The sequence below is a fragment of the Nerophis lumbriciformis genome, linkage group LG10 (genome assembly GCF_033978685.3).
Source record: "Nerophis lumbriciformis linkage group LG10, RoL_Nlum_v2.1, whole genome shotgun sequence".
Taxonomy (NCBI): domain Eukaryota; kingdom Metazoa; phylum Chordata; class Actinopteri; order Syngnathiformes; family Syngnathidae; genus Nerophis; species Nerophis lumbriciformis.
Genome location: NC_084557.2, coordinates 37,149,252 through 37,169,942, shown reverse-complemented (window position 1 = coordinate 37,169,942; position 20,691 = coordinate 37,149,252). Strand labels below are relative to the sequence as shown.

The 20,691-nt window shown below is 39.4% G+C and overlaps 2 protein-coding genes across 4 annotated transcripts in view; both read right to left on the bottom strand.

The window, feature by feature from the left end:
- Positions 1 to 1,418, bottom strand: part of hps5 (HPS5 biogenesis of lysosomal organelles complex 2 subunit 2) — a 29,692-nt gene extending 28,274 nt beyond the window's left edge. The window contains exon 1 of one of the 3 annotated variants that reach the window (XM_061969634.2): positions 1,273 to 1,418. The gene's annotated coding sequence lies outside the window, so the exon portion shown is untranslated. The other 2 variants (XM_061969635.2, XM_072913952.1) reach the window with 2 other exon arrangements.
- A 47-nt stretch (positions 1,419 to 1,465) lies between these two features.
- On the bottom strand, positions 1,466 to 14,691 carry gtf2h1 (general transcription factor IIH, polypeptide 1). Its single transcript, XM_061969639.2, has 15 exons — positions 14,477 to 14,691; positions 13,964 to 14,132; positions 13,697 to 13,889; positions 11,180 to 11,345; positions 11,019 to 11,112; positions 10,794 to 10,943; positions 9,829 to 9,908; positions 4,671 to 4,804; positions 4,513 to 4,594; positions 4,355 to 4,443; positions 4,148 to 4,265; positions 3,904 to 3,994; positions 3,702 to 3,817; positions 3,468 to 3,560; positions 1,466 to 2,075 (listed from the first exon to the last, which is right to left on the bottom strand). Exons 2-15 carry the CDS (start codon positions 14,115 to 14,117, stop codon positions 1,989 to 1,991), a joined length of 1,647 nt encoding a protein of 548 aa, XP_061825623.1. The 5' UTR covers positions 14,118 to 14,132; positions 14,477 to 14,691; the 3' UTR covers positions 1,466 to 1,988.
- Between the last annotated feature and the right edge of the window lie 6,000 nt (positions 14,692 to 20,691).

Here is a 20,691-nt window from a genome sequence, read left to right as displayed (position 1 = left end):
ATAGTGAAGTCATTGACTTTCTTAAGGTTGATGTGGGACCCAAATAGGATGGATTCCGTTTTACCCAAGTGTATGGATAGGTTGATATTGGAATCGGTAATTAAGAGTTGGACAATATCGGAATATCGGCAAAAAAGCCATTATCGGACACCTCTAGTTTTGAACATTGTGGATGGATAGCATAAAAAAACAGCAGTCTTTCTTCAAGTCCTACCATACAGCAAACCCAAGGGCTATGTGTTGAAATAACAAAATAAAACAGCAAAACATATTGAAGATAAACAATAACGGTTCCTGTGTATTTAGATTGTTTCAATATAGGAACTCAAACATTGTCAAACTGATTATCCCTAATTTGTGGTTTAAAGACATGCACCTGGGGATAGGTTGATTGGCAACACTAAATTGGCCCTAGTGTGTGAATGTTGTCTGTTTTATCTGTGTTGGCCCTGTGATGATGATATGGCGACTTGTCCAGGGTGTACCCCGCCTTCCACCCAAATGCAGCTGAGATAGGCTCCAACACCACCCGCAACCCCCCAAAAAAGGGACAAGCGGTAGTAAATGGATGGATGGTAGCAACATGGGCATTAAGCTACACTAAAATGTGTTGCATGGTCAAACACGAATAAAGCCTTAATAAATATGCAACAAAAAGTACTAAATACAGTATTCAGGTAAAAAAAAACGCTTTAATGTATCAGTAATAGGCCTACCTGGGGATAAATACAATCAAAACGAAACATTTTGTGTCGAAATAGTATGTCACGTGATATCGATTAGCCAGTATCAGGTAGCACCGAACATCCCAATCTGTTGTATGCTAGCAGCAAGTGACATCACAACCTTAAACTGTACCGTTACTTCGACCCCTAATAATAATAATATTAATAGCGGTAATGTGACAAAACACACGTGAAAAACTCACTGACCGAATGCAATTTGTTCATAGGGCTGCTGGACGAAAAGTAACTAACCACCAAAGGGGCGCGTCTGTCACGGGACTAGTCTGCTGACCGATAAACATCAGCGTTCAAACATCTTAAAACTTTCAGTTCATTGACCTCGTCTGCACCGAACTTGTGTATGTACTGAATTGTTTTATAAATAACAAATAGCTGCTTTCGTGATAAGACGTTAGCAAGTATGCTAGCGGTTTTCGTTCAAACTGAAGGAATGACAACACGTTGTTTTTTTTTTAATTATTTCACATACCTCACCAATGAGCCGCCTTGCCTTTCTAGTTCAACCTTTTCAGAGAAAATGACTTACCGTGGAAGCGGCAGCTGAGCAGGTCGGCTTCTCTCAGCTGGTGAACACTTCCTGATTGAGCAGCGAAATGTTTCGCTCTTACATGAAGGGACGCCAAAGCCGGCCCATTCAAGATGACGTTTATCAAGTACCGCAATCCCCCCGAAAATGACTGCGAGAATTCAAACCTGTCACGCAGCAACTTGAGGCATCAAACGTTTAACCTCTTTAATCCAGAGAATCATGTGTGTATACAGTGCAGACAGAACCAAAGAGCGACGCAGTGAGCTGTGCCTCACACTTCCACAAAGACCAATACACTCCAGTGCCACATGTTTTTAGAATATTGCTAGATCCACTAAGTCTGGAATACTTCCAATAATTGTCCCATGCTCCTTTAGGAGCTCCCTGTTAGTCCGAGTCCTCTGCACAGATGGCAGTCCTCTGCTTGTCATCCCGAGAGCAGTCATGATTTTAGTGAGACATTTGGTCGTTTTGTACCTAATGAAATTGTGACCAATCTCTCATATGTGGAAAGAACACAAAAAAGTAATGAACACAAGTTTTTTGTGACTAAAACGTCATATGTCTCTCTCTCTCTCTCAAACAATGTCTTCACGTGAGCCTCTATGAACCCATCTTGGCTGTGATCTGCGGTCTCAGCGCGCGGGCGAAGGCCTCCATAGGACACATTATCCCCTTTCTTCACGGTCCTCTCCTCGATAAACCAGCGAGCCTCAGGTTTTTCTCATCATGCGACGCGTTTGCCAGATGTGGAACTTGCTGTATGCCGCCTGCAACATCTGCTCTAAGTGTGCCGTGAGCTGCAGGGTGGTTGGAGATACAAGAGGTCATGTCTTATGTCATTCAATTTTAGCAATCTTAGCTGTTAATGTTAAACCTAAACAATAATTCCTATGAAGTGGTAAACAGTAATACACTCATGACATTTCAAATACCAAGTTTGCCTGAAAGACACAGTACAGGCCAAAAGTTTGGACACACCATCTCCTCATTCAATGAGTTGTCTTTATTTTCATGACTATTTACATTGTAGATTGTCACTGAAAGCATCAAAACTATGAATGAACACATGTGGAGTTATGTACTTAACAAAAAAAGGTGAAATAACTGAAAACATTGTTTTTCTAGTTTCTTCAAAATAGCCACCCTTTGCTCATATTACTGCTTTGCACACTCTTGGCATTCTCTCGATGAGTTTCAAGCACACCTGTGAAGTGAAAACCATTTCTGGTGACTACCTCTTGAAGCTCATCGAGAGAATGCTCAGAGTGTGCAAAGCATTAATCAGAGCAAACGGTGGCTATTTTGAAGAAACTAGAATATAAAACACGTTTTCAGTTAATTCACCTTTTTTTGTTAAGTACATAACTCCACGTTTTTTTATTCATAGTTGTGATGCCGTCAGTGACAATCTACAATAGATAGTCATGAAAATAAAGATAACGCATTGAATGAGAAGGTGTGTCCAGACTTTTGGCCTGTACTGTAAGTATTCATGATATGGTATTAAGATCATTCTTCGGCCTGCTTTTACTTATTGGGGCTTACGCATTGGTGCTTATATAGTGAACACTTCTACCCAGTAGTCCATTAAGGCCTATATCTTTACGCTCCATCAGATAAAAATGTTATGTTTTGGAATGGCACAGCCAGAGCTCATTACTAAATCAAATTGAAAAATATGTGGGGTGATGGAAAGGAGATGTCCTCAAAATCTCACACATTTAGAGGAATTTTGAAAGGACGAGTGGTCAAAAAACAATAGGCAGAATAATTGAAGTAACGGAAGTAAAATGGGGTGCACTTCTAGATTGCATCCAGCAGAGGCGCTGTTGATTCAGTCTCAACTAAAGAAAGAATTACAACTTGACATGCTCATGTCCATTTATGAATTATAGAGGTTTATAGAGGTTCAAGACATCTGATTCTTTAAATCTATTTAACATTTTTGAATGTTAAATCAAGGACCTCCAAAGATGCATCTGAACTCTGTTTGGGAAAACCCAATCGAATAGGATGTTTCCAAATAATAGCCAATGAGAAGAAAGTGTTTCTTTTTTTAAATGGTGCTTACTAATAGAGAAATCAATTTAAGGCATATGATAACAGGCTGGACTACAGATTAAGATGAGATAATGATGGATTTTATAGACTAAGCAGGTTCAGTTTAAATCATTACAGTAGATACTTACATTTTTATTCAAGTATTGACGCTGAATCTTGTCTTGAAAAGGACAAAGTTTTGTGGTCTGAAATCGCTCAAGGTTAGACTTCATTTTAGTCAACTGTACAAAAAAAATAAGACATGATGGTTTAATGCACAATTTTCAACACAAAAGTGTGATCTGTTGGTGGTGTTGTATATAAATGTCATTACTAATTATAGACAGTCGAACTGATGAGTAAGTTAGTAAACTATAAGTCACCTTATCCTCCAGAAATGGGGAGTTTACAGGGAAACAGGACCAAAAATGTCTTAACAACTCTCCTGCAGCCGAGTAAAGATGCTTTAACTCCCCTTGGACATCAGACGGAACCATCTCTGGGAAAAACATCCATGGAAAAGGTAAAGAACTGAAGTAATATGGGAGTTATCAGATATACTTCAGTGGGTTTTTAGAGACGTACGATTAATGGTTTGATGCGCTCCCGTCTGCATTAGGACGCCACCAGGAGAAAGCGCTGCAATGGCCGTAGTTGCTGCTGCACTGGTCAACACCTGCATAGTGCAATCGAGCAATGAAAACTATACATATAGAGACTAAAAATTTAATAAGACAAAACACTGTTTTTAAGACTTTCTCATCCACTATAGCTAAAAAAGCAAGGTGCAACCAAACCAAATTTACTAATCCATTCTCTTTGATCCAACCTGAGTGAGGTTGGGTGTGTAGTTTGTCATCTCATGTCGGACGTGGTTGACAGAGTTGATTATGTCTTGGCTCGTTGTGTACTTTTGGGACTGAAGAGGCACAGGACCATGAGCATACCTTGTATACAATCAATAAAACAATATTAAGAAGTTAAATATGGTTGAACAACACAAGTTGCGATTATTGACAATATGTTAACACAGTACCTGTCTGACTTTTTTAGATTTAATGCAACTGTTTTTGGTCCGTCTTCCCTTTGCAAATCTTCATACTCTATGGCTTCTTGTAATTTCACCTGAAAGATTGCCATTGAACATGAGCTGTAGCTATACCTCTACAGCTCCAACAACAGAACCATTTTTACCTTCTTGATGGGTGGCTGAAAGAGGTCAGAGTCCCGTGAGTTTCCATCAGTGCTGCTTGTCTCACTACCTTGGTCAGTCTCTCTAGAAAAACAACTTAACAACTTAAGGATATTGATCAAAAAGATTACAACTTGTTATATTATTTTCATTTGTGTACCCTTTGCGTGAGCCTGCCGCCAGCACCATGGCGCTGTGATGGTTAAAGCGCTTAATGATGGCGTAGTTGCTGCTCTCTTTCACGGATCTGTTACAATTAGAAGTGGAGGGCAGCGATGTGCTCAAACCATAACCCTGCAACAAACAAAATAGCAAATAATTAATAAAACTTCCAAACCAACCTTTTTTTGGTGTGGGGAATTCTTCTACAGTTGCAGAAACCTTTGGAATGCAAACCACTTTCTTGCAGGACTTAATGCAATATGTCAACATGTCGCATGAAACCTCAACGCATCTCACAACTTGTTTGAGGAGCACCAAAGTATTAGTCATCGAGTAATCTGTCAATAGTTTGTTCGATTAATTGAGGAATCAAATAAAACACACTTTATAGCCTCAACGGGTATTTAAATAGTTAAAATAAAGATTGTTTTGACGTACTGTAACCTTCATTAATTGTGTTAATTAAATTTAAAAAAAATTTAAAACTCTCCCCTCTTCACAAATCACGGGTGCCACACACCACCGCTTATCTGCACTCGATCGCACCATACATATTTAAAGTTCCTGGCACTTCATGCGGTTCAGATTTGCAATTTGTATTAGTTACACTTATTAAAAAATGAATCGAAGCAGCAGAAATAAATTCAAACATTTTTTCTTATCAAATAAATGATTAATTATTGCAGCCCTAGCCATAAATATTCAAACGGGATAATGGGTTTTGAAGTAGAAAATACTGTAAAACAGTAATTCTCAACTGCCTGATAGAAGTGTGGCAAACGAATCAAGTGTTTTGATCGGCTTTTTAAGGGGCTGATGAGATCCCATTTACAGTTGCGAGTTATTTGTTTGCAAACCGGTATTACTTGCGCATCGCGATAAATGTGAATATTGCGCAGAAGTTATTTGAGTTTAATTAGTCAGAAACCAATTAAAGGCACAAGGAATGTTTGCTGTTCATTTTTTGATTACACAACACTGAATATTTTGACAAGAGATTATTTGAGATGCTGATTTTTGGGCGTTTTATTAGCCATTGGCTTCCCGCTTGTCGTGAGGGATGAAGGTGGGTCCCGCAGCCAAACTATTTGAGAAGCACTGCTATGTGAATTAAAAAGAACGTACATGCTCTCTGTGTAAGTAGGTGGGTTTTCTCTAGTCGACTTTTCTTCACACATGTCCAACAGTTAAGAGTGTGTGTGCCAAATTACCTTCACATTTCACCATTTCATCGAATTCATACAGTTCATCCGAAAGTATTCACAGTGATTTACTTTTTCCACATTTTTTATGTTACAGAAGAGGGCCGCAGTTTAGGAGCCCAAGGGCTCAGGGGCCAGACATCGAAATGTGGATGTTTCGTCAGAAAGTTCCTCCGCGGGTTAAATTTATTTGAGACTGTGTTTACTTAGTTACAAAGTAAACACATCGGCTTTCACACTGCACTGTCAATAAATTCATTATTTTGCCCACGCTACTCTTTTCCAGCATGTGCAGCCAGTTAACAATATGAAGAAACAGAAGCTTTAGTTTTTGTTGAGGATTGATGTTCATTCTTTTGAATTATTTTCCTTCATTAGTTTTATTTATTTACACTTGTCCCATCATTTCGGTTTGTAAGACTGAAAATATAAAAATAAAATAAACATAACGTATAACGTCCATTGTATATTTTACATAAATAATGTCCATTGTGCATGTTACATAAATAAAATAATAGGTTTAGTGTTAATATATTCACACGATAAACTACAAATGTTTACATATTCAGAGATTACACAACATTCACAAACCAAACATTGTATGTGACTTATCACTATTAGCGTTGTGGCCCTCTACTGGCCAATTTTAGCACTGCATGTATTAAACAAGGTTTGATTGTTCTCTCAGACAAATAAGACGACCACAAATACAAATGACATCACGAAGTCAGCAATTTCAATACAAAAACTAAATATGTTTATGCACAAACTTTATCTACTTACAGAAGGTTCGTGTTGAAGCTTACATGATGGGGTTTCTACCATTGTTGCTTCTTGTCTGGATCAGTGTGTCCGTCGCTTAAAAGGTCCGACAAGAAACAATGACTCGAGCAATTGCTTGGGGCAGAACATTCATACTTTGTTGTCCTGTTCGTTGTTAAAGGCCTACTGAAATGCGATTTTCTTATTTACACGGGGATAGGAGGTCCATTCTATGTGTCATACTTGATCATTTCGCGATATTGCCATATTTTTGCTGAAAGGATTTAGTAGAGAACATCGACGATAAAGTTCGCAACTTTTGGTCGCTGATAAAAAAGCCTTGCCTGTACCGGAAGTAGCAGACGAGTAGCGTGACGTCACAGGTTGTGGAGCTCCTCACATCTGCACATTGTTTACAATCATGGCCACCAGCAGCGAGAGCGATTCGGACCGAGAAAGCGACGATTTCCCCATTAATTTGAGCGAGGATGAAAGATTTGTGGATGAGGAAAGTGAGAGTGAAGGACTAGAGGGCAGTGGGAGCGATTCAGATAGGGAAGATGCTGTGAGAGGCGGATGTGACCTGATATTCAGCTGGGAATGACTAAAACAGTAAATAAACACAAGACATATATATACTCTATTAGCCACAACACAACCAGGCTTATATTTAATATGCCACAAATGAATCCCGCATAACAAACACCTCCCCCCTCTCGTCCATATAACCCGCCAATACAACTCAGACACCTGCACAACACACTCAATCCCACAGCCCAAAGTACCGTTCACCTCCCCAAAGTTCATACAGCACATATATTTCCCCAAAGTCCCCAAAGTTACGTATGTGACATGCACATAGCGGCACGCACGTATGGGCAAGCGATCAAATGTTTGGAAGCCGCAGCTGCATGCGTACTCAAAGTCCTCCTTGTAAGAGTCTCTGTTGTCCCAGTTCTCCACAGGCCAATGGTAAAGCTTGACTATCATCTTCCGGGAATGTAAACGATGAAACACCGGTTGTGTTATCCGGCACAACAGTCAAGGGGTGCATTCTACGGCGGGGGTGCGTTATACGGCACAACACCTGCCGCAATACACCGCTTCCCACCTACAGCTTTCTTCTTAGCTGTCTCCATTGTTCATTGAACAAATTGCAAAAGATTCACCAACACAGATGTCCAGAATACTGTGGAATTTTGCGATGAAAACAGACGACTTAATAGCTGGCCACCATGCTGTCCCAAAAAGCCCTCTACAATCCGTGACGTCACGCGCAGGCGTCATCATACCGAGACGTTTTCAGCAGGATATTTCGCGCAAAATTTAAAATTGCACTTTAGTAAGCTAACCCGGCCGTATTGGCATGTGTTGCAATGTTAAGATTTCATCATTGATATATAACTATTAGACTGCGTGGTCGGTAGTAGTGGGTTTCAGTAGGCCTTTAAAAGTTTTTTGTTTTTTTTTTTGATTTTTTTCCTTAGGTTGAATGAGTAGTCTTCTTCTACTCACCCCACTGCTGATTCATTGTAACACACACGCTTCGTTATAAGGCCCTGCAGGGTGGCGGTAGTTTTGCATACATGATCAAACCGAGTTCTAATGGTTTAATCAAAACTATTAAGTGATGGTCGGTGGGGCAAATGAAATGCTTTGGCGAGCCGGATGTGGCCCGCCAATTGAATAGGCCTGTGTTACAGTCTTATTACAAATTGGAATAACTTAATTTTTGTCCTCACAATTTTACAGACAATCCATCCATCCATCCATTTTCTACCGCTTGTCCCTTTTGGGGTTGGCGGGGGGTGCTGGAGCCGATCTCAGCTGCATTCGGGCGGAAGGCGGGGTACACCCTGGACAAGTCGCCACCTCATCACAGGGCCAACACAGATAGACAGACAACATTCACACTCACATTCACACACTAGGGCCACAATATACCCCAAAATGGCATTGTAAAAAGTTTTTTTTTTTTAATTTGCAAGTTTATTAAAAAATCTAAATCCCACGCACATTAAGTATTCACAGCCTTTTCTCAATACTTACCTATGATGCACCTTTGGCAGCAATTACAGCCTCAAGTCTTTTCGAATACGATGCCACAAGCTTGGCACACTTATCTTTGTGCAGTTTCGCCCACTCCTCTTTGCAGCACCCCTTAAGCTCCATCAGTTTGGATGGAAAGTGTTGGTTTTCATTAAGGATGTCTCTGTACATTGCTGCATTAATCTTAGTCTAGTCAAGGAGGTGACAAAGAACCTGATGGTCACTCTGTCAGATCTACAGTATTCTTCTGTGAAAAGAGGAGAACCTACATAAGGACAACCATCTCTGCAGCAATCCACCAATCAGGCCTGTGTGGCATACTGGCCAGACGAAAGCCATTTCTTTGTAAACGGTTTACCAAAATACACTTGAAAGACTCAGACCATTCTGCTGTCAGATGAGACATAGATTGAATGAACTCTTTGGTGTGAATGCAAGGCACTGCTCATCACCAGGCCAATACCATCCCTAAAGCATGGTGGTGGCAGCATCATCTTGTGGGGAACTGGGAGACTTGTCAGGATAGAGGGAAAGATGAATGCAGCAATGTACAGAAAAATCCCGGATGAAAACTAACTCTTCCCCTCCAACCGAATGGAGTTTGAGAGGTGCTGCAAAGAGGAAAGAGCAGCTTCCCAAATATAGTGTGCCAAATGTGTGGCATAGTATTCAAAAAGACTTGAGGCTGTAATTTCTGCCAAAGGTGCATCAGCAAAGTATTGAGCTAAGGCTGTGAATACTTATTTATGCACGTGATTTAAAAAAAAAAAAAAATACATTTGCAAAAAAAAAAAAAACACTTTAGACATTGTCATGATTGGGTATTGTCTGTAGAATTTTGAGGACAACATTTTTTTACTCCATTTTGGATCAAAGCTGCCTGTAACATAACGTGTGGAAGAAGTGAAGTGCTGTGAATACTTGCCAGATGCGCTGTATGTTAACTTTTTTTTCTACCTTTATGACAGTTAAAATGTTACATTTTCACAACAAGCACTGCCCCTGCAATTGATGAAAATGTTATGATGGCAAAAGTTGAAGAACAATAAACATTTTAAAAACAAAAGTTGAGTGGATCCAGCATTCAGGAACAGATTGAATAGGACCTTAAAGGTTTCACTGTAATTTCTGAGAAACCCTTACCTCATCCAATGATTTATCTTCTAATGACTGTAGGTCAACCAGAGGGTTCTTAACTCCTTGCACCACCATTGACTTTAACCCTGCACAAGAAAAAGCATTGTATTAAGTATCAACACATACTCAGAGTAAGATTGTGAGTCAAATGTGCCATTTTGCAAAATACACAATTAAAGGTGCTGTTTGCAACTTCCTCACAGTAACATTTTTCAAAGCAAAAATAACATCACTGGCTAACTTATGTTACCATTGGTGGTTTAACAGAACATATTTGTTTGATAATTGTCTATATTTTTCCCCAATTACAAAGTTTATGTAATAAACATTTTTACCGGCCCAAATAGAATTATTGGTGTTTACGGCGGTCACTCACCCGGATTTCGCCAACACGTACGGGTAGGAAGCACGTGCACACATACAAAAGCAGTCCAAGAAAAACAACGAACAAGCTGCAGTAATGTTGTTATGATAGAATATACATTTATTGACAGCTAACGGTAGCTATCCAAATTGCGATTGTGTTATGTACGTACATAATTATGTCATTACGTACGAAAAGCCGTAAAAGGGCGGGATATACTGTGTAAAATACAGTGGAAAGTGGCATCTGTGTAAATGTAGCAAACAGCCCCTTTCAGTGTTTTCCACAAGACGGCAATCTACATGTGTTTGTGGCGGTGGGTTTATGTGTGTGTGTGTTTATTTTATTTCTATGAATATACCACTTCCCATAAAATATAAACTGTGCTTTGCAAATGGCCCCAGGTCTCTATTGACAACACCAATCCCACTTCCTTTGTCATTTGTCCATTGCCAGAGCAGGTGCATAAGAGCTGTGTTATGTGGAGTTACAATGCATTTCATCACTTGTTAGGTGGCAATATCTAAATTTAATCGGGGGGATGATTAATCAATGCATTTATGGTACTTTACTCTCAGTGAATGAAAAACATCCTAAAAATGTATACCCTTTTCGTCCTGCTTGGCACACTCCGTGAAAATGTCCTGCGTCCCAGTGTTGATGCGATCTCGGTGGAAGTACTGCGACTGGAAGAAGCGGGTCCAGAACTCCTTCTCTGTCAAGTTATGAGGCACGTTCTCGCAATACTTCTGTTTTACTGTAACAAGGTTAGTTAGTAAAACAGATTGTGATAAAAGGTAAACCTTTACAGAAAGTGTGCAGCCACATTTACCAGCAGGATAGGTTCTGAAGATGGATTCAATGATGTCAGCTGTGAGATTATATCTCAAGCCGTTGCAGCCGTCTGTCTGAGGCCTGATGTCTGCCTGTGAGCGCAATGTGATTAAAATGTAAATCAAATAAAGTAATGTAAGGACTTATTAAATCACTCACCAAAAATGCTCCAGAAATGCCAACTTCCTGTTTACTGTTGCATACAGCAGGGTCTGTGTTGTTTAGGCCTCCTAATCGGTTAGCCCAGAATTCCTCAGCACTGATCACTTGGCTTACCACTAAATCTTTATACAACTGAAAAAGCACTGGATCTTCTTGAAGCATCCTACAGGTGAAAAATAAACAATAATTTATTTCAGTTGTAACGGTTTTATAATTTTTTTTAGGATTTTGTAATTTTTTTAGACATTGCAGCAGCAACATGAGTTCACCGATTACAGAAACAACAATTTAATAGTTGAAATGGAAAAACAGTGACACTGAAAAATTAAAAGTCCTGTCACTTAAATAAGACAGACATTAAAGGGGAGTCTGAAAAGTGATGCTAAAAAAATAGAATATAAAAAATATCCACACAAAATATTATATTTTTTAACTTCTATGTTTCATTTCGCAATGGAACAGTGCAAATACTTTCGCTGTCAAAACATATTTTTCAACTATGCCCAAATGTATTTTCAATTCCAAAAACCTAATGGCAGTATTTTTTAATCCATAGAAGACAAATATCAGAATCATGCTTTAGCAAAAACACATTAGCTTGAAACAATGGAGCCACAAGAGTTCCCTTCAACCTGACATTAGGCACTATTGAACTGAAGCTGCACTAATGCTGCGCTGCATATTTTAGCAAGTCGAACAAAGTCCATTTTAAACTCCTGAATCAAGATCTAACCACAACATGTTGCATTTATTTTTAATTAGTTAAAGATAGGGATGGGTACATTTCACAATTGAATCAATACAATATCAATTACCAGTACTTTTGTGTGTGTTCAAATATTTTAAATGTTGAAAAAAAACCTAACTTTCTTTTTTATTTAACATTTACCGCTTAGCTATGCTGTCCAGTTATCTTGTTTTCTTACAATTTTGTGTCTAATTTGCCAGTACTGTACTATACTGTATTGTATAGTAGACTGCTGTTAGATGGCAGTACCGGTAGTTTATGGACTATGGTGTGTTTTCCTTAGCCAAGAAGTAGTCTTTGTTAAAATCGCCATGTAAAATTGCTAATGCTAATCAGTAGCATGTCTATGGCAAATTAAATGTAAATTGGCATCGGGCAAGCGCATTTTGAAAAGTTTGACCCTTATTATACTTTGCCTTCCTCTACCTTCTTCTTTGTTGGCATGGCAAATGGTAACATTACATAGAGACAGTCCGTCTAAGTCCACTCTGAGTGCTTGTTTCCCGGCCAAGTGCTTAAGCCAGTCTGCAACCAGATGTCACGCGCAACAGAGGTACCGAAATATGACAATGTTTGAGTGTACCGGTACGTGAATTGGTAATCGGTAGTACCGACAGTACCTATAAAAGTACTGAATTCACTCCGAGTAACAAGCAGGAACTCCAATTTTTTTAGTGTTCAAATGCACTTTTTGGTAAAGACTTTGCAATTTTCTGAAACACATTATCAGTCAAAGAGAACTTAGTCATTAACACGGTGATTAATTTACCCACTTTTGACTTTAAATTTGTTTAGACAAACAAAAAAATTAAAAACACAACCAAGCAATTCATAGATTATCACAAATGGAATTGAAAATGAGTAGGAAGGAGAAGCTTTTCCAGCCCTACACTCACTCATTATCCCCCCCATTGATTCACTCACCTCCCATTCATTCTCTAGGCAATTTAAACCACCTTTAATCTCTCAAACAGTTCCAAGATAAGAAAAAAAGAGAAATACAATAACACTAATACTCTCATCTTTTCCGCTGTGTTTCTAGACATTTCAATGGTAGCCTTTTTATAACTTTTCTTAAGTAATTTTCATATGCTTTTCTAAGTTATTCCACAATTTCGCCTCACAGACAAAGTTGCACATATTTTTAAGAGTAGTACACAGGATTGTTTTAAGTTATGTTCCATCCCTTATGCACACATTCCCTCTTTTTTCCAAAAACAAGTTAATTAAGTTACCAGGTAGTCATTTGTTTTATAAACCATTTGTGCAGTCTTAAATTGTACAAGATCCAGAAATGGAAAATTCTTGAATTTAAAACACAGCTAATTTAACCCACTTTATGAACAATCCTTATTGCTCTCTTTTGTAATGTGCATATTGTCAGTAGCGTGCATTTGTAAGCGTTACCCCACACCTCAACAAAATACATTAAATATGGCAATACCAGTAAACTTACAGTTTACATATATGTTATATTTTATATTGCTACTACGGTGCATTTTTAGTCTATTTTATACCTGCATTATCCTCTCCATCCTTTGAAACTGTGCTACTGTGTGGAACAATTTCCCTTGTGGATCATTAAAGTTTGTCTAAGTCTAAGTCTAAACAGTACAAGTATCAATGTCTTTGACGTGCCCCAAAGCCCCAACTGTTCTTGCGAGTTTAGAGCATGTGTAGCTTACTGAGTTTTCAAGCAAATATTGTGGTCAAAATTGTGACACAACTAAAAATGTGGCTATTTTAATAGTACAAAGCAACCTTACCGGTTTTTCTCCTCTAGTTCCTTGTTAGCTTTTTTCTTAAATTTGGGTAGAAGCTGCTGCAGCAGTTCCTTTGCAGCCTCCCGGTCTTTCCGTGCAGTGCTATCGTTTGAAAAGTGGAATGTGGTACTCTCGCCCGAGTGAAGGACCAACTGGAGCTGAACTTTGGCTTTGCCATCTGGGCTGATCTTTTGACCTGCAACAGAGAACAAGCGGCACTAAGACACGTCGTGTTTGTATTGTCATGTTGACAGGGAAAATGTCACTTACAGCGGATATCTGCATACAGGTGGCTGACAGTGAAGCGGTCCTTGCCCTCTGGACCCCAGGCTATGCGTTCAGCCATCAGATAAAGTGTACCATCCTGTTTCTTCTGGCGAACCTTTTTTAGTACCAGGAGCACCTCCTCTGACAGTGACGCCATGGCTCGGACGTGTAACTGAGAAAGCAAAGAAAACCACAACAACAAAAAACCTGTGCATGAGTGAGAGGCACCATAAACTTTTGAAAACATACACACCGATAGTCCTCTGCGCAGTATGATCAGTGCGTTACTAATGTATGGACGTTACATTGTTTCAAATATCTTTCTTCTTCTAAAGACATTAATTCCTCTCCTTTTCTTGTTTAACGTTCTATTTAAGAAAACCGCATTGACGGTATTGTGTTGCTGAATTTTACAATTATTAATCATATCAACTCAGCTAGCCAGCGTTACGTTAGCTAGCGGGAACAGTGAAGAAGAGAAAAAAGCTTGTAGCAGGCAGAAAAAACTTACTTTACCTTTAAAAAAGGACGCAGCGAAGGATTATTTACTTTTCGTCAACACATTACCTGAAAATTAACACATCCCCGGCACTTAATCTAAATAAAGGACCCATTTGACAAAAACTACAGACTACTCTGATAATGAAGAAACAGATTTCAGCGCCGACATAGCAGGGTGATAGTGTGTTACACTCAAAAAGTCCGACGCGATATCATAGTGGGACACGAGTTCCGCCCGGAAAGAGCCGCCCGTACAATTGCTTGGATTCAAAATGACGTCACGTCCGGCTCATTGTAATACGCGTGGTGGTCAAGCCTATAGACATCTTATAAGTAGACGCAGTGTCGACCGCTACTGCCTGCTGGCGCTGACGAGACGCGGGCCGCCATCTTGGAGTGGTGATTCGCTCCACTCAGTGCAATTCATTTGGCAGGAGCAATGAACTGTCAGCGCATTTAATTCATTTTACCTCACTGAATACCACTGATTTTCACATGGTATTTCGTCACACGCGTTGCTATGATAAAGGACACATGTTTTGGCGTGTTTTATTATTCATAGTTTGCTTAACAGTAATAGAATATTCTTACATGCTTATAAGTGGCCAGACGTCCGAGATCAAAACTGGGAATATAATCCCAGAGAAGAGGGAAAAAACGGTCAGCTATTTTTAAATTCAAGAAACAATATGATTAGGTTATGTATACATGCGTATATCCTACATAAACAAGAATGTACATTAGATATCTATGTATTTTAGGGACCTGTAGACTGTATCTCTGTTGCTGCAGCAGCAGAGAGTTTATTCTGTCTTGACACTTTGTATTGATATTTTGCATTACATTCTTCTCTTAAATGATAAGGTTTACAGTGATTGATTTATATATATTTTTTTATGATATGTCGCTTTGGATAAAAGCGTCTGACAAATACTTAAACATGAACATATATAAACACCTGGAAGTATTTATATCAGCTAAAACCACCAATCTGTTTCACTGGATTCAGAATAAAACCAAATTTTGTCTTACCCAACAATGTTAGTATTTGAATATTGTTACTTGAAGACTTATTCCTGGTTACAGTTATACTGTTAAGAAAGTATTGTCATATACTTTGCCTAAAATGAGAATGCATCATAATCAGTGGCGGCAGGTGAATTTTGTTTTAGGTGGGGCTGAAAGTTTGTAAACCAAACCCCTGTAGGGGGGTCATCCTCCCCCTGAAGATTTCTTTGTGATTTTCACATACAAATGAAGCATTGTGGTGCATTCTGACAAAATAATGAAGACAAAATAGAACATTTCATAGGTTTACAGAGAACTATATACAATATGCACACTGAAGGCATGATGCCACCATAGGTTTGCAGAGAACTGTATACAATATGCACAGTGAAGGCATGATGCCACCATAGGTTTGCAGAGAACTATATACAATATGCACGCTGAAGGCATGATGCCACCATAGATTTGCAGAGAATACAATATGCACAATGAAGGCATGATGCCACTATAGGTTTGCAGATAACTATATACAATATGCACACTGAAGGCATGATGCCACCATAGGTTTGCAGATAACTATATACAATATGCACACTGAAGGCATCATGCCACCATAGGTTTGCAGAGAACTATATACAATATGCACACTGAAGGCATGATGCCATCATGAGTTTGCAGATAACTATATACAATATGCACACTAAAGGCATGATGCCACCATAGGTTTGCACAAAACTATATACAATATGCACACTGAAGGCATGATCCCACCAGTGTTGGGTTAGTTACTGAAAACCAGTAACTAGTTACAGTTACTAGTTACTTTATTTCAAAAGTAACTCAGTTACTAACACAGTTACTTACACCAAAAAGTAATGCGTTACTGTGAAAAGTAACTATTTATTTACTTCTTTTTTTCTTCTTTTTTTTTAAAAGCTCCCATTAATGCCCTTTTAGCCTTCATTTCAGTACTGTTATTGCACTGGAGAATAATACAATCTGTTGATCAACTTGACATGCATTTTTATTTTCCTTTTAACATAATTAATGAAAAACAGAGCAACATAAAAAGGCATTCCTCCTTTCTTTAAACTTGGACCAATGACCATTAATAAAAAACAAGTTAAAGTGCAACATAAGAAGGCACATCATCTTCCTTGAAACATAGGTAGTGAAATAAAGCCTGACATCTGGAGTGATGCTGCTGTCTTCCACACTTGGAGCCATGGATTGTAGAATCCTTGTTTTCAGTGGCAGGATCATTGACACAGATGGTGAAGTTTCAGTGCTCAGTAGAGATGGAACACTTTTGAGGGGTTTAAGCACCTGGAGGACCTCATCTGCCACTCTCACATCATCATCAGACAGGGTGACATTTGTCTTCAGGGTGTTGTGGGTCAATGCAGAGTATATAGCTGCCTGCTGCTCCAACATATCATAAGTGGAGTTCCACCTCGTTGGGACATCATGTATGAGCTTATGAGTAGGCAGCTTTAGCATTTCTTGCTTTGTCTTAAGCACATGAGCAGCTGTTGTGCTTGGGTGGAAGTAGGAAACCTCCTTCCTGATCCTCCCAAGGAGGCGCTTCATCCTATTGACTGAGATTCCCTTCTGTGATGCCAAATTCACTACATGTGCAAAGCACCTATCTGTGGTCCCAGTCCTGCCTCATTCACTGTAATTATTTGATTTTTGGCATTATCACGTGTGACTGGGATATCTTTATCTTCCATTCCTCCACTGCTTGTGTCAGTACCTGCGCAAGGTGACTCTCGTAGAGGGGGCGTGTCTTCTCATCTCCCAGTCTGCTGTGATGAAGTGAGCGCTTATAGATGTCCACCTGTCTGTCATGAGCGCAACAGATGATGCTCGGGATAGTTCATCCACAACTTTTTTCTTCTCCTGCTCATAAAGATCTGGCACAATCTTATCGCTGAAGTGGGTGCGCGACGAGATGTCGTAACGTGGCTCAAGCGCGTTCAGCATGTGTTTAAAAGCCTCGTTTTGCACAACTAAGTCTGCACCTATAAACACACCGATTCAATGGCGCGGGGCGTTCTAGCTCCTCCGTTACTCCGCTCGCCATGACCACGCTGTGTGTGGACTGAACGTGCCAACAACTTTTTTTTGTTTTTGTTTCATATATCAAACCGCGGATCATGTGTGTGCCTCCCCTCCTCACACCCACACCCAGACACACACATAGACCGCGCCTCTTTTCTTCTCTCCGGCTTGTGACAGAGGAAGTTTCAGAAGAACGACACCTCAGCGCTTCTGTTTCTAGCCGATACTACATCAAAAGTAACGTAAAATAACGCAGTAACGCATCATGTAGTAGCGGAGTTACTGAATATAAAAAATAACGCGTTAGATTACTAGTTACCGCCGAAACCAACGGCGTTACAGTAACGCGCTACTTTGTAAGGCGTTAGTCCCAACACTGGATGCCACCATAGGTTTGCAGAAAACAGTGACGTGCAGTCACTCGAGGCAGGTGAGGCCCCGCCTCACCTGCCATCATGGAAAGAAAAAAAATGTAAAAAGAAAAAAAAATTATTAAATTGTTAAATGTATCCAGTGATTATACTATAAAGTTATTTTCCATTTAACTTCACCAGTTTTAGATTATTTTTATACAAAATCGCTGAATTTTCACATTTGCGGTTCAAATACTGAGAAGAGACGGTGCGGTGAACAGCAGCCAGTTGAGGCACGTCACTCATTTGTGCCTCACCATGGATTGCGGACTCGGCTAACTGCTGGCCTGCTGTGCAGTGAGACCGTATTGCTATATGAACTATATTATACATTTCCATAGCTGAGGTATATAATGTACAGTGTATTTTGTCAACAACTGTATGTGTGTAACGTATTTCTTGTGCTGAGCGATCATAAAACGGCTGCAAAAGACGCACTGGCTGAGGCTCGCAGTAATCCGACTCCTGCACCCCCGCCGTAGAATTTGCACCCCCTGACGGGAGTGTTATATCAACTAAAGCCCACACTTAAACTTTCCACATGCAAGATTGAATCTATTTAAAAAAGTTATTTCATAAGAAGCCAAAAAGTGCAAAAACAATAATGTTCGTGTTGGAGGAGTTGTGAATGACTGCAGGGCCACAACATTAGGTACACCTGCAAACTGCAGGTGTACCTAATTCACAACTCCTCCAACACGAACATTATTGTTTTTGCACTTTTTGGCTTCTTATTAAATAACTTTTGTAACCTATTTTTATGGGCTTTCCTCTTTGTGATGTTAAGTTCCTGTTATGCGCTGTTATACAGTATATGCCTTGAGCTCTTATTTTGAAGGCGCTAAGAGCGGAAGTGATGACACGTTGGAGTGGAGCGTAGGTTTTTGAAAGAATGTAAATAAAGTGGTCCTCGTGTAAACTGGAGCCTCCGTGTTTGTTATTTTGTAGTTTCATACAGTATAGGCGACATTTATAAGCCCTCGGTTACACTTTTTTAAATAGATTCAATCTTACACGTGGAAAGTTGAAGTGAGGGCTTTAGTTGATATAACACTCCCGTCAGGGGGTTCATTAATCCAGCACAAGAGCGGCACATGGACTTCATTTATAAGTAAAGGTAAGACCATAATAACGTTTTTTTATTAAATGTGTTTTTTTTTTGTGCTACAGTTTGTATGTGTAAAGTTAAAGTTAAGTTAAAGTACCAATGATTGTCACACACACTAGGTGTGGTGAAATTTGTCCTCTGCATTTGACCCATCCCCTTGTTCACCCCCTGGGAGGTGAGGGGAGCAGTGGGCAGCAGCGGCGCCGCGCCCGGGAATCATTTTTGGTGATTTAACCCCCAATTCCAACCCTTGATGCTGAGTGCCAAGCAGGGAAGAATGCTGGTATGAGCTTTTAAACATAACCCGTTAACTGCTGCCAATCAAATGGTGAATAAGATACTCTTTAGGGTTCATATGTTTGTAAATCTGACTGTGATGAAGTCAGTGCCTCACCAGCCATGAACCTCACTGCACGTCACTGCCAGAAAACTTTATACAATATGCACAATGAAGACATGATGCCACCATAGGTTTGCAGAAAACTATATACAATATGCACAATGAAGACATGATGCCACCATAGGTTTGCAGAGAACTATATACAATATATGCACAATGTAGGCATGATGCCACTATAGGTTTGCAGAGAACTATATACAACCAATAGTACGTTTATGTTAAATCTTACTTGTGAAAAGTAATCCCCCGATTCCTGTTGTCAACAGTCCGCTCATATGAGCAGGAAAACGCTGAACACCAGCCCGGCATCTTTTTTTCTACCTGTCAACTGTCAGTTTAGGCTGCTCGCCGGCTCCTCATCACCACTTTAAGATGGCGGCCGAATTTCTCGCGTCACAGCAGCCAATGCTGCGTCTACTTATAAGATGTCTATGGTCAAGCCAGTCTCTGTTCTCAATGGGTACGAGGCGCCATTTAGTTTCTCGAAGAAACATGCCCTACGCTTGCGCTCTTTTCGGCTGTACGAACCGTTTAAATCGCGTAAAAGAGTTCAGAGACCTTGACAGGTAATCAAGAATGGCGGAAAAGTGCAAGATTGTATGAAAAAAGACGATAAAAGTACCACGCACTCCAGTACAAAGGCGCAGAATCAAAGGAATGCACGAGTTTGTAGTGCCCACTGCGTTAAAGGTTTGTTTGATGTACTTTTAACGTTTAGTGTTTTCCACTCAAATATCATTTTGATATTATTTGTATTTCTTCAGACACATTTTTGCTACTAGTGTTCCGTAAAGCACCAACTCGGCAAGTCTAAATAAAATAACTCAAATGTGAGATAAGCTTAATAAAAACATGATAATATTGAGTTTGAGTTTATTTGGAACATGCATGCATACAACATCACAATTTCCAGTTCCTCTATTCAACATGTTCGAAAAGGAGTAGGAAGAAGCAGAGTTTATTTAATCCTACCCCTTTTCCTTTAAACAGCAGTTGCTAAAACGTTTGTTCACTTCCTGTTCTTAATTTATTCACAATATACTCCATAAATAATAATACAAATAAATAAATAATATTTGGTGAAGTAAGTTATATTTCTTATGGTGAGATGAGTAAGATTATCTAAAAAATTAATGGATGGAAGAAATTAATTCAGAATGTTTATCATGGTTCTTCTTTGTACTTTGTAAACACTTTAAGTTTGAAGAGTTTCTTGAAGTGGATCATATTAGTGCAT